Source organism: Balaenoptera acutorostrata, chromosome 1 (genome assembly GCF_949987535.1).
Source record: "Balaenoptera acutorostrata chromosome 1, mBalAcu1.1, whole genome shotgun sequence".
Taxonomy (NCBI): domain Eukaryota; kingdom Metazoa; phylum Chordata; class Mammalia; order Artiodactyla; family Balaenopteridae; genus Balaenoptera; species Balaenoptera acutorostrata.
Window position 1 is genome coordinate 72,166,902 of NC_080064.1, and position 12,537 is coordinate 72,179,438.

The window sequence follows — 12,537 nt, forward strand, 5'->3', positions numbered from 1 at the left end:
GATAACATTATTATGTGTCTGTTACCACCTGGCTTTATGCCAGTTTCTATCCAGAGCAAATTCTTCAGGAGCATATCCATCCCAAACTGTTTCCACTTATTTAAAAAAAAATTTAGAAATTTTCCATGATCTCTGAAAATTTTATAATAAATTTACTCAACAGAGTCCATTATAAATGCTGTTGTTTTTTAACTTTGTATGTTTATAGACAGGCACATATATTATATTTGATTAGTAATTGAATGAATGTGTGTTTAAAAGAAGTCATAAAGATCTTGTAGGATAAAGGAGAGTAATCAGATCAGAATTTCCATATCCTACAGGTGTGATTTGGTTTGATTTTTGTACCCTCTTATCTCAAATTATCATTAAGTTATTAAAGTTATACCATAAATTCAGCTATGTTTTATTTTATGAGAAAAAAACACTTTTACTATTGATTGAATCATTGTTAATGAATAAACATAAGATTATTCAAAATGAAATAGTGTGTCACTTCAGATACAGAGTATGTAGGCTTTAGTTTGTTTGGGTCGATTTCTTGTCTTGCATAACCGTGTCCTTCACTGATGTTAGTGGGTCACGTATTTATGTTTGTTCTATAGCATAGTAAATGTATTGTTATGAATTAATTCATACAGTCTCTTAAGACAAGTTGCAATATATATTTGTGATGAAGAATGCTAATTTCATTAATTTGATTGTATTTTTATATTTTTCTCGGTTGAGAGAATTTTGGCTGATTTGACAGATATATATCCTTTGGGTTGTCATAAAAATCATAATGTAAGGTCTTTTGTTTTGAATATCCATATTTTATGCACTTCATCAATCATCAAAAGTTTTATTTAATTTTTTTTTTTTACTTTTACATTTGAATGTTACTTCTCAGTTTTCATTAGAATTATAAATTATATACAATATATATCCATTTTATTTTCTTTAATATAAATATAATAGTTAAATCGTAAATGAAGTCATCCCTATTTAATATTTTGCTCAGTAACTTCACTGTCATTTTAATGTATCAAATAATAAAACCCAGCCATTTTCAATTAATAGAAAACAAAATATATTTTCTACATTCTTTATTGAACTTGTTTTAAGTTCTGTTTTAAATGCGTAACATATTTTAAAATGTATTATTCCCATCTTTGCATTTAATTGTTGTATTTCAGTAAAATCATCCTTTCCTAAAAATGAAAAATATATCTGTGTATAAAGATAGTCTGAGCAGACTCAACACTAATGATTTATTTTATCCTCATTTTCCCACCATGCCCTTCCTTTATTGATTCTAAGCAGGTATAATATTGCTCTTCACTGAGCAGTAATTTTAGGACCAGTGGTTTATAAAAAAGAATTGTTCCACGTCAGTAACACTGAATTTCCTTTTTACTGGATGTAGTCAGGTTTACGCATTAATAGAGCAAGTATGTTTCCTGAAAGTGGTTAAATAGACCAAGTTGGACAGGGGAGGTGGTGTCTTAATGTGGAAGGTTTCCTATGGCAAAAATATTTGTGTGATATGTTTCTCCCTAAAGTATTTCAGGAGGTCAGTATTTAATCTTGATGAATTATCATAATTTTAAAAAATTAATCAAGCTAAGGCATCTTAATGAAATGTGCAACTACAGTATCTTTGAGTAGTCAGTTTGGAGATACAGTATTAGCACACCCTAATGCATTTTAATAAGGGAAGAGGGAGAATCACAGACATTAGTCTGGTCACTTTATGAAATTCAGGCAACATACTTCAAAACCTACATACAAAATCTAAAATAGTATTTTATGGTTTGTAATTATTAGAATACGATTTACCAGCGAGACTCTTACATAGCATACTTCCTAACTGCATAATCCATTTCTTTAAACTTCTTGGAGGGAGGATTTTTTTCTCCTATAACTCTACTAATCAGGTTTGTTTTATGAAAGCATTTACCTTTTATGGGGTCTGTGGAATCAAGGTATTTGCTTTGAATGCTTGGTATGATTGTTGTTGCATGCTAGCTTGCTTTTGTGTAAATTGATGATGGTAAACAATGTCATAATAAGCTAACCATAATTCTTTCTTCCTTTTTCTCCTTGCCTACTGTGCTTGCTTTTTCCTTGTATGTATTTTGCTTACTTTTTTTTAATAGACTTTATATTACAAGTTTGAGATATGTGATGTAGAGAATTTAATAAGGATTTTATAATATAAAGTATATATAAATGTAAATAAGTAAATTTCCTAATTATTAGTGGGGAAGAAAGGTACTACCTTAGCCTACACTTCAAAATAACTATTGGGGTAAAGGGGGAGGCTTGTATATTCCTGAAAAGGAGGCAGATTCTTTATAGTTAAGATAGATTTTTCTAGAAACAGAAAATTTAATAGAAAAAAATTGAAACGTACTGAGGTGCATAATTATATATTTCTTCTTACATAAGTGTCTTTGAAAAATGTAACAATATCAGTATTCATTAGCTTTGACCTGAGCTTCAAAATTGAGTTGCCATGTTTATAAATATATTTCCCTGTTGTTATGCTTACCTAATTTTAGTCAGCTTAATAATGAGTTCGCATGATAAGATAAATGGGGATGATACACCTATGCATGCATCTGTGTCTATAGCCTACCTATTTAAAGTAAAACTTGATAAGAATGCTGAGTGACTTGGGAAAGGCAAGAGTTATGTACACCATGCATTAGTGAAGAGTTTCATTATTTATTCAGGTACACTAAGTGAAGCAACATGCCAACATATTTGTATTGCCTCCTTAATCTACTAAAATGATTTATCCATGTTCTTTTATGTAACTTTAGTATCTTTTCTCCTGCTAGGTTTTCCTGTTGTGTTTCTCTTTATCCAAAGTAGTGCAGCTCTTATTCTTCCTATATTTAGCATCTATTACGAATTCAATCTTAGACTGTCAATTTATTTTAATCTTTTTTCTTTTTTCCTTGCACTTTTTTTTTTCTTCCGATGCTTAAAATAGAAGTGGAGCAAAAAGGTAAATAATATATACAGTTTGAACCCCAGCTCCCTGTTATGTGCCTTATGGATGTTACCTTCTCCCTTCCCTTCCCCTACAACACTCCTGACATTAATATATAATCAGCAGGATCTCATAAATGCACCTCATAAAGAAGTCGACTGTTTACAGTGAAATTATATGACCGCTAAATCTGGTGACAGGGTAAAATTTCTGAAGTCGGCGAGGGGGAGCTGTCCTTTCTCTGTTTCTTTTCACTCTTTATCTCTTTTTCTGATACCCTTGGATATTTTATTATTAAAGTGTCATCTTGCCTGGCTTCCAGAACCCTCTCCATAGCATGCCATGGTTACAGGGTCTCCTGGTCGTTTCATCAGTCCTTTCCTCGTATTTACTTTTCTCTGCTTCTAATTGCATTTTCCGAATATTTATGTTCCTTCAATTGAAGCACTTTTGTTTTCAGTCTGAGTTCCATAGACGTTCTAAATAAGCCTTCACATTGGGTTTGTTTTATTTGCTTAATTTTGGTGTTCTGCTTTTCGGGGGCTTATAAGTGGGCTAAGGAAGGGAGGGTACAAAGTTTGGTCTAAAAGTACTTTGTTCACCCTTATGTACAAAGCTCAGAGTTTTAAAGCATAAATTACCGAATTATAAGATAAAAACACATAGCAAAAATGTACATTGTTAGCTCAATCATGAATGATCTTAAACTTAGGTTTGTATTTGTGAAAGTAAACCCCAGCCGCTTTGTATGCTGGTACATCAATTATGGTAACTTGAGGAAAGAAAGGTAGTACTCGTATTAAGTATAATTTCCGGTAAAATTGAATGCTAATAGAGTGAATTTTTCTCTTTTGGTCTATGATCATTAAAACTTGCGTTTGCCTGTATAGTCTTTTAACTTTGCTTAATTCTTGTCTTTTCTCTGTGACTGTTAGTTTTTGTGTGCCCTGGGACCTTGAAAGCAATTGTGGATTCACCATGTATATATGAAGCTGAACAAAAGGCAGGTGCTTGGTGCAAGGACCCTCTTCAGGCTGCAGATAAAATTTATTTCATGCCCTGGACTCCATATCGTACCGATACTTTAATAGAATATGCTTCTTTAGAAGATTTCCAAAACAGTCGCCAAACAACAACATACAAACTTCCAAATCGAGTAGATGGTACTGGATTTGTGGTATATGATGGTGCTGTCTTCTTTAACAAAGAAAGAACGAGGAATATTGTGAAATTTGACTTGAGGACTAGAATTAAGAGTGGAGAGGCCATAATTAACTATGCTAACTATCATGATACCTCACCATATAGATGGGGAGGAAAAACTGATATTGACCTAGCAGTTGATGAAAATGGCTTATGGGTCATTTATGCCACTGAACAGAACAATGGAATGATAGTTATTAGCCAACTGAATCCATACACTCTTCGCTTTGAAGCAACGTGGGAGACTGTGTATGACAAACGAGCTGCATCAAATGCTTTTATGATCTGTGGAGTCCTTTATGTGGTCAGGTCAGTTTATCAAGACAATGAGAGTGAAACAGGCAAGAATGCAATTGATTATATTTACAATACCCGATTAAACCGAGGAGAATATGTAGATGTTCCCTTCCCCAACCAGTATCAGTATATTGCTGCAGTGGATTACAATCCAAGAGATAACCAACTCTACGTGTGGAACAATAACTTCATTTTACGATATTCTCTGGAGTTTGGTCCACCTGATCCTGCCCAAGGTAAGAATGTTTGCTTGCTAATGCTTATATCTTTTATGAACAGTTTATTTTTAAGACTTCTTATTTTTTTTCCTATTTATTTTCTTTCCCTTTTTATAGTTCAAGGGCAAATGATAATATTGTGGCATTTCAAATTGTCACATACTGTGCACATTTTAGCCTTATATTGGTCCATTTTCTTTTTCTGAATTTCTTCATTTACATATTGGTTTCAAAAAATTGTAGCATCCTTGGTTAGTTTAGATTTTCATTGCTAAAAATGTAATGCCAACTACAAACCTGTTAGCTTTGTGTGTTTTTTCTACCTGACTTCTGAATTGATTATAATCTATGTGCAGACCTTTTAACTTCTTGGCGCCAGTGGTTAAAGGAAATTTTTGTTAGGAAGTCTCAGGAGAATTGCTAGGCTTGATATACAATGCCAGGCATAAGTATTCTGAAGTTTTGGCCTCTGGTCTCTGGGTAGGAGAAGGAGTCATCCAACATCTTACTAGATCATCGTGTAAAATAACACATTTTTATTTCCCAATAAATTTGTGACCGTTTTAGGTCAGTATTTCTGTGACTTTAACTGTTACACATGGACTAAGCATTAAATGATCCCAAGTGTTGATTTATGAAGACAAATCTGCTAGCATTTTTTGATTTGTGTTCTCTTTAGGTATCTTTATGGAGAATCATTACTTAATAAATCTTTGGAAGTATATTTTAGTTTAGCAAGTTAATTCAGTTCTGCAGTGAACAATTTTTGAGGGTAAATGAAGCTTTGAATATTTCATTGAAACAAGATTACCTCATACTCATGATAAAAGAATGACCTCTTAATATATTATTATAGAGCTTGCACTTATTATGTCTTTTCTATTTGAGCAATAATATTTGTGTTTTAAAGATCTGAATTATTTCAATTTTCTGAGTTAGTTAGAATTTTCACATTATTGAGTTACTTCAAAATTGTAGGAGCCACAATGTTCCTTGGAGTGACTAAATCAATCTTTTCAACAAGGTGGAACATAAATTAATATCTTTTTCTTCTGTTAAAGCAGTATACATTCACATACTTAAACACAATTACATATACCCACACATAGTTTAGGGTATAATGTCACTAAGTTCTAAATATCATCATAGGGTTAGGACCTCAAAAGCAGAAGCCTTTTGTAATTGAATTTCTAATTTGAGTTATAGAATACAAAAATATGTGATTTTTCTTCTTAACATAAGGGCAATAATGACATATGACTTAGTATAAGCCCCCTTTTTCTCTAATTCATGTATGTCTAGAATTTGTTGGGTTAAAGTTGTAGCAACGTCCCATTGTTAAACTTTCAACAATGAAATCTGTTAGGACATAAAAATCTTTGTTGATAGTATCTTAGTATTCTTTATTTTTAAATTCAGACCTATCTTTTTTCTCTTGAGGCCAGCAATTTGGGATGGTTCCTATAACTCAGTTGTTTTTCTAAACGCTAGTACTATGCTTCTCCTTTATCCTATAGGTTTGTAAAAGGCAAAAGGTCAGTAATTGACAAAATTTGACACTGTGGAGATACATGTGTTAATCTTTTTTGTAACCTGTATTACCCTCACAGCTGTTAAATTTATCTTGGGTAGCAGTAAATCTCTTTCCCTCCATTGGAAAAAAAAGAAAAGAAATTTTAAAAATGTAAATTCATAATCAGGCAGCACCTAAAGTTGAGTAGAGATGCAGCTCAACAAGGAATCACTGCCTCCCTGCTTGTCACAGAGTACTTCATGAAATACAAGATGAGTAATAATGTCATTTTCCGCATGTGGCTTATGTTCTAGTAAATAACTTGATCCATTTCAGATGAAAGAATCTTTGATAATTTGGATGCTTTTTGGAAAAAAACAGTTACCAGCTTCGAAAATGAGAAACTTAGCCATATGTGTTAACTGCATTCCTACAGCTGTGTTGTGTTATCCAAAATAGTTAACCATTCTTATATATTCTCAGAAAGTGAAAATTCGTATTGACCCCTTATTAAACCCTTAGTGGTAAAAAGTTTTATCTGACCTAAATTTCTTGCTGACGTTTGAATTGTATTATCTTATTCACGTGTTCTTTATAATTTATCTTCAAATGCTTTTGGAGAGACTCCTGTCTCGCTCATCTAAGATATGTGCTGTTATCTAACTGCATGTAGATGGGGCATTGCAGAACTATTGTGGCTTATACACTTAGGTCAAACCAGTAAGCCACTGTCAGCAAGTCTCATGTACTGGCTTTGCTACCATGTGTATAGCTGAAGTGTACATTGTGCTGTAAAACAGATAATTTTTCATTGTGGACTGTTTCACACTGTATTAGCTTCAATACTTTTCCCCATTTATAAATCCAAGCCTTTCATTCCTAACAGCACAAGTATATTATTGCTTGGCCTTGATAATGTTTTCAAATACATCTTTCTTTTTTTCTTTAAATTTTTAGCTTTTTGTGATCTCTGCATAGTTAATTTGCTCCATTTCCTTGAACTAGGTCTGTTTTTCCTCTTTTACTTTCTTTCTCTATAAAATGGGCTTAGAAAAATCCCATTTCAGTCATATATTAACTCCTTTCGATGTCTTAATCTGAATTGATTTATGTATTTACTTTATCTGTCTTCAGATGTGATATCCCAAACATTACTGAAAAATATTGTGTCTTGAGTTTTGACAGTTTCTGAATATCTGTCTTGGAGTAATAATGAAGTATGACACTTAAACAACATGAGGGAAATTTTTTATCAAGAGAGCCAGTTAGGTCTATTACTTAGGAAGTGTTTAGCATAGAATACATATTTCTTAAAACATCTTCCCACTGATAATGGATGCTAATTAAAAGATGATCAGTGTTTTTAGACATCGAATAAGGGTAAATTTAATAAATCTGCAGTCTTGCCTTACCAGGCTACAGACTAACTCTAATTGGACTTCATTCAGTGAAAAATGGGTGAGTTTGGGGACTTGGAAGAGGGAAATAACCACCCATATTGTCCTTAAAATCTTTTCACACAGGAAAAAGCTGGTGATAATTAGCAAGTTCTTAGTAAATACTGTCATAGTAAATTGAACCATTCTGTATGTGTTTGTTGAAATTTTCACGGGTACCTATTAAATATGTTTATTAGCATTATTGGCACTGTTTCTAGGTCTCTGTACTCAAATAATAAATGGTAGGTAGAATGTTAAGTCATTAAATCTGTGTGTTGATAGGGCACCTGATAACTGTGGGACAGGCTCTGTAAAGTAGGGTTTAGATTTATGATATAAGTCTATTGTGAGTTGCCATGTTTTCTGTTACCGTTTATAGGATATTCTTGAGTTTTGAGCCTTTTGCCACATACGGTTCATTATGAAACTTTTTATTGCTTCAGTATCTTACGTTCCCACATTTTTTCTTCTTGTAAAGATTTACGCAGAACACAGTGTCAAATGCTCCAAAATAAGGGCAGATTGCTTTGCAGGGTGCCATACTCTCCCAGAGTCTCTGAAAATCTTTTACCTAGAAAAGTAAGGTCATAATATTTGAGAGTATGGACAAGTGAACCTGAACAAATTGCTTAACTTCCTCCATGGCTCCGTCTTCTCTTTTGTAAAAGGAAGATAATCATAGTGCCTACTTCATGGGGTTGTGGTAAGGATCAAATAAGATGATCTGATGATCCATGAATGGTGATTAGCATAGCATCTGGTACATAAATGCTGCAGAAGTGTAAGCTTTTATCATCATGGGATGCCCTGTTGCGTCCTGTCTTCACCTAAGGAAAGAAATATTAACTTTCAGAAATACCTCTTCATTTCTAGCTTCAACATTAGAAAAAAATGCTTTGCTTGAAGTTGTTAAACTTCGGCCTTGCAAAATCTTATAGTTGTCCTCCTAAAGGGTTTCATTTTGCCACGTAAAGTTGACGTTCATGTTTATTTTCACGATACCCCAATATTTCATTGATTTACCTTTGAAGAATGTGTTGCTTCCCTTTAAACTTCTTTTGATGAACAAAAGGTAAAAAGGTATGAAAGTTATCAATGACACATGCAAACAGGGTATAGAATGTTGCATGAAATTTTGTGCATTTAATAAAAGTCATTTTATTGCCTACCTTCACTCACTTGTTAGGAATCTTTACTGATGCTCAGCAAACAGATCACTAATTGTAGTATAGTTAATACGTATTTCAGTGATTAAATATGTACGAATTAGCACAGTGTCAAGGGATACATCAGAAGGTGTAGCACTAAACCATTTTGCTCTGCCCTTTTCTCTTTGCTCCGAATCCGCCCCCCTCACCCTGTCCCCGGCTTTTAGATTTCATTCAGCAACATTCACTTGACACTTCTGCAAAAGATTGTGATGCTTTTGACAAATGTTAATTGAGAAAGCACTGAAAGCCTGGCTGCGTTGTAATCAAAAGAAAATTACGAGGTTTAACAGGATGTCAGGGAAGCGCTTTACAGAAAGAGATTAACAGGTTTGAATAGGTTTCTGCAGCAGCTGGCTAGGCATGATGCTTGGCTAATGTACACAGGCTTCTCTCATATGGCCAGTAACTGATGCCCTGGAAATAATACATAGCTTAAGAAGTTTCTCTTGTGATAGAATGAAAAAAGGGTGTAAAAAGTGTGTCTTGCACTTACTGATAACAAGAAGTTTCTCACTACTAAAGAACTAGAAACAAGTGCACATTACTTTTTCTGATAAACTTAGCATACTCTGTCATAGAGTCAGAATTATGTAAACTACTTATGGACCAGAGCTTAATATTATCAGTGATAATATGAACTTGTTTTCCAAGAAGTTTTAATGTTCTAGCTTGTTTCTTATGTATAGCAAAGCCATAAAGTAAGTTAATGTTTTATACGATTATTTTTAATAATAGTTATTTTTAGTTTGCTCTACTCAATTTAAATTTAAGGCATCATATTTATAAGGTCTTAAGAGCCAGTAATCTAAATGTTGATAAAACTATAGTGTGATCACCTAATAGATTTTAAATGGTGCCATTAAAGTTTTACTGACAGAATTTTTGTTGTTTTTTTAAGCTAATTAAGTGTTAATTAATGAAGGAAACATTAAGCTCCATTATTATTTTAACCTAGTGGATTTAACAGTTTAAAAGTAATGTTGGAAGTCCAAAATAACCTTAAAATTGTTTTCTTTTAAAATTTTTACTTTTAAATCCACTTTTATATTTTTAAATTCTTTTATACTCTCTGTTAAGGGTCAATAGGATATGTAGGGTTGTTTTCAAATAAGGCATTATTTGATCGAACCCGTTATCTTGATATGAGATTACATTGTAACCTCTGACCAGAGCTAGTTTCTTTTTCATACCTGTGTTTTCAAAAGTAAAAATGTGGAAGCCTCAGATGTTTCCTTACTGAAACAGCACAAGCATGCCCAGCTTATCTTCTGTTTGGATCTAATCAGGCATATGCTCAAAAACCTCTCAAGCAAGAATGGCTGCTGGGTGGAAAGATGTTACAGTATTTGTTTTCCTGCAAGATGCAGAGTGGGTGACTTGAAATTTTCTGTTGTCCTAATTATATGTAATGGTTAGACTTGCGCTGATACTTTGAATTTTATTGTTTCAGCGTATGAATTTATATAAGAAACGGATTTTTCTAAATTATGTATTTGATATGACATAATGTATTTGATATGTACATTGAAATTTTCTGTATGAAACTGTCCTTCATTTCCTGTTACATGATATATGATGAAATTGTACATAAAATTTATTATCAAATATTTCATTGAGAAGTAAGCCTAGTACAATTAGAGTCAGAGCAAAATCTATGGTAAATCCTAAACTGCCATCGCTTAGCCAACAATATGAATAAATTGGAATAAATGAAGAGATTTAGTCTTCCTCCCACCCTACGGATATTCTCATTGATTTCTCATTCTGTTGGTGTTGGGGTAGTTGGATGGGTAGGGGTTTTGTGTGTGTGTGTGTGCTCACGCGTTCACATACGAGTGCAAGTGTGTGTTTGAGATTAACATCCTCGTCTTCTTTCCATAGTGCCTACCACAGCTGTGACAGTAACTTCTTCAGCTGAGATGTTCAAAACCACAGTATCAACCACAAGCACTTCACAGAAAGGCCCCATGAGCACAACTGTAGCTGGATCTCAGGAAGGAAGCAAAGGGACAAAACCACCTCCAGCAGTTTCTACAACCAAAATTCCTCCTGTCACAAATATTTTTCCCCTGCCAGAGAGATTCTGTGAAGCATTAGACGCAAGGGGGATAAGGTGGCCTCAGACACAAAGGGGAATGATGGTTGAGCGACCATGTCCCAAGGGAACGAGAGGTATTTCCTGTCAAATACTATAAATACATTTTAAAACTTATTTTAAGTAGGTTCTGAATTACACAGGAGTGATTTTATTTGAGGAAAGAGATATTTACAATAGCTAACTTCATGGTTATTTTTGTTACTTTGGTAATATAGCACATGTAGACAACTTAAAGATTTTTAAACTGTAAAAGTCATTTAAGGTCAGGCACTGAATTACCTCTCCCTCTTAAAGACCTAGGTCAAGCCTGAGATTTTTGCCCATGGATCCTCTAGTGAGGCTTCCTTACAGCTGTCTTTCTCATTGCAATGTATCATTTTGGATGAGTCCCAAGAAAATCAAGGGCTTTTTGTTTGTTTGCTGTAAATGTCTGATATTTCTGTGCTGACTTTATATTGACTGTTTATAGTCTGCATTGTACCCACTTTTCATCAGTTATTGTCAACTACTTGCATTAATGTTTATTCAAAATTTAACACACGGAGTAGGATCATCATAGCTGATTTCCCGAATGCATGCAGAAAAAATGGTTTCAATTTCACTGTTGCTTTCTACATCTGTTGTAGGAACCGCCTCATATCTCTGCATGCTTTCCACTGGAACATGGAACCCTAGGGGCCCTGATCTTAGCAACTGTACCTCACACTGGGTAAATCAGCTGGCTCAGAAGGTTGGTTGGAACCTTTTAATATGATACACATTGGTGATTAAGGGCTTTAACTTCTAACATAAATAATTTAGCTTTGTATGTTAAAACCAGCTTCATTGCTCTTTGTTCAGTGTAAAAGTAAAAAATTATGCATAGCTTTGTCTGTAAACTATTTATTCAAAGTTACATATGTTTTAGGGCATGCTGTTTTCTATGTTAAGCTTTTTAATGAGTACATACTTGCTTAATTTCATTCATATTTAGTTTGTTCTGTTTCTTTTGATGTTTGTGAGACAAATAGTGTATTGGCCTAATAAATCAAATGTCATTAATTTGCAACTGAATCCACAGAATGCAAGCAGATGTTCATATTGCAGATGATTATGATAGAATAAGTAAAAATGACTTTAAAAAGCATTAGTAACTTTAATATTACAGTGTAATGCAGTGACATTTTAGTTTCTCCTTCACCATCTACCTTTCTAAAATGCAAGCAGTAGATAATAGCCCTCAGTATTATATTGATTACATTCTCACTTAAATTTCTGGATCATTGGAATAAATAAATAAGATTTTTAAATAGCAGTTTTAAATGGTTGCAGTGAAATGAGAGAACTATCTCAAAATTTTTTTAAAGGATTTCTGATTTTTTTCCCTTTTGTGTCTTTAAAATGTCTGATTAAGTATGTCTTTCTGAGGATCTAAGAACCTTTAATCATCTGAAATGAAGAGAAAGTTATTGGTCTCAGTTGCAGAATTTGACATATTTGCAAATATTTTTCTCACCACAACAGAGATACTTGGGAAAAGAACAAGAAGCCACAAACAGAACAAGAAATCTTACTGAGATAATATAAACTGTCATT

General features: G+C 33.3%; 1 protein-coding gene across 11 annotated transcripts in view; it reads left to right on the top strand.

Annotated features, from left to right (window-relative positions):
* The window catches only part of ADGRL2 (adhesion G protein-coupled receptor L2), a 180,344-nt gene that overhangs the window by 128,583 nt on the left and 39,224 nt on the right, over nucleotides 1–12,537 (top strand). For all 11 annotated transcript variants that reach the window (XM_057545761.1, XM_007174697.3, XM_057545793.1 and 8 more), the window contains exons 5-7: nucleotides 3,919–4,719; nucleotides 10,746–11,036; nucleotides 11,589–11,692. In XM_057545761.1, the coding sequence (XP_057401744.1) occupies nucleotides 3,919–4,719; nucleotides 10,746–11,036; nucleotides 11,589–11,692 (1,196 nt within the window). The remainder of the gene's footprint in view (nucleotides 1–3,918; nucleotides 4,720–10,745; nucleotides 11,037–11,588; nucleotides 11,693–12,537) is intronic.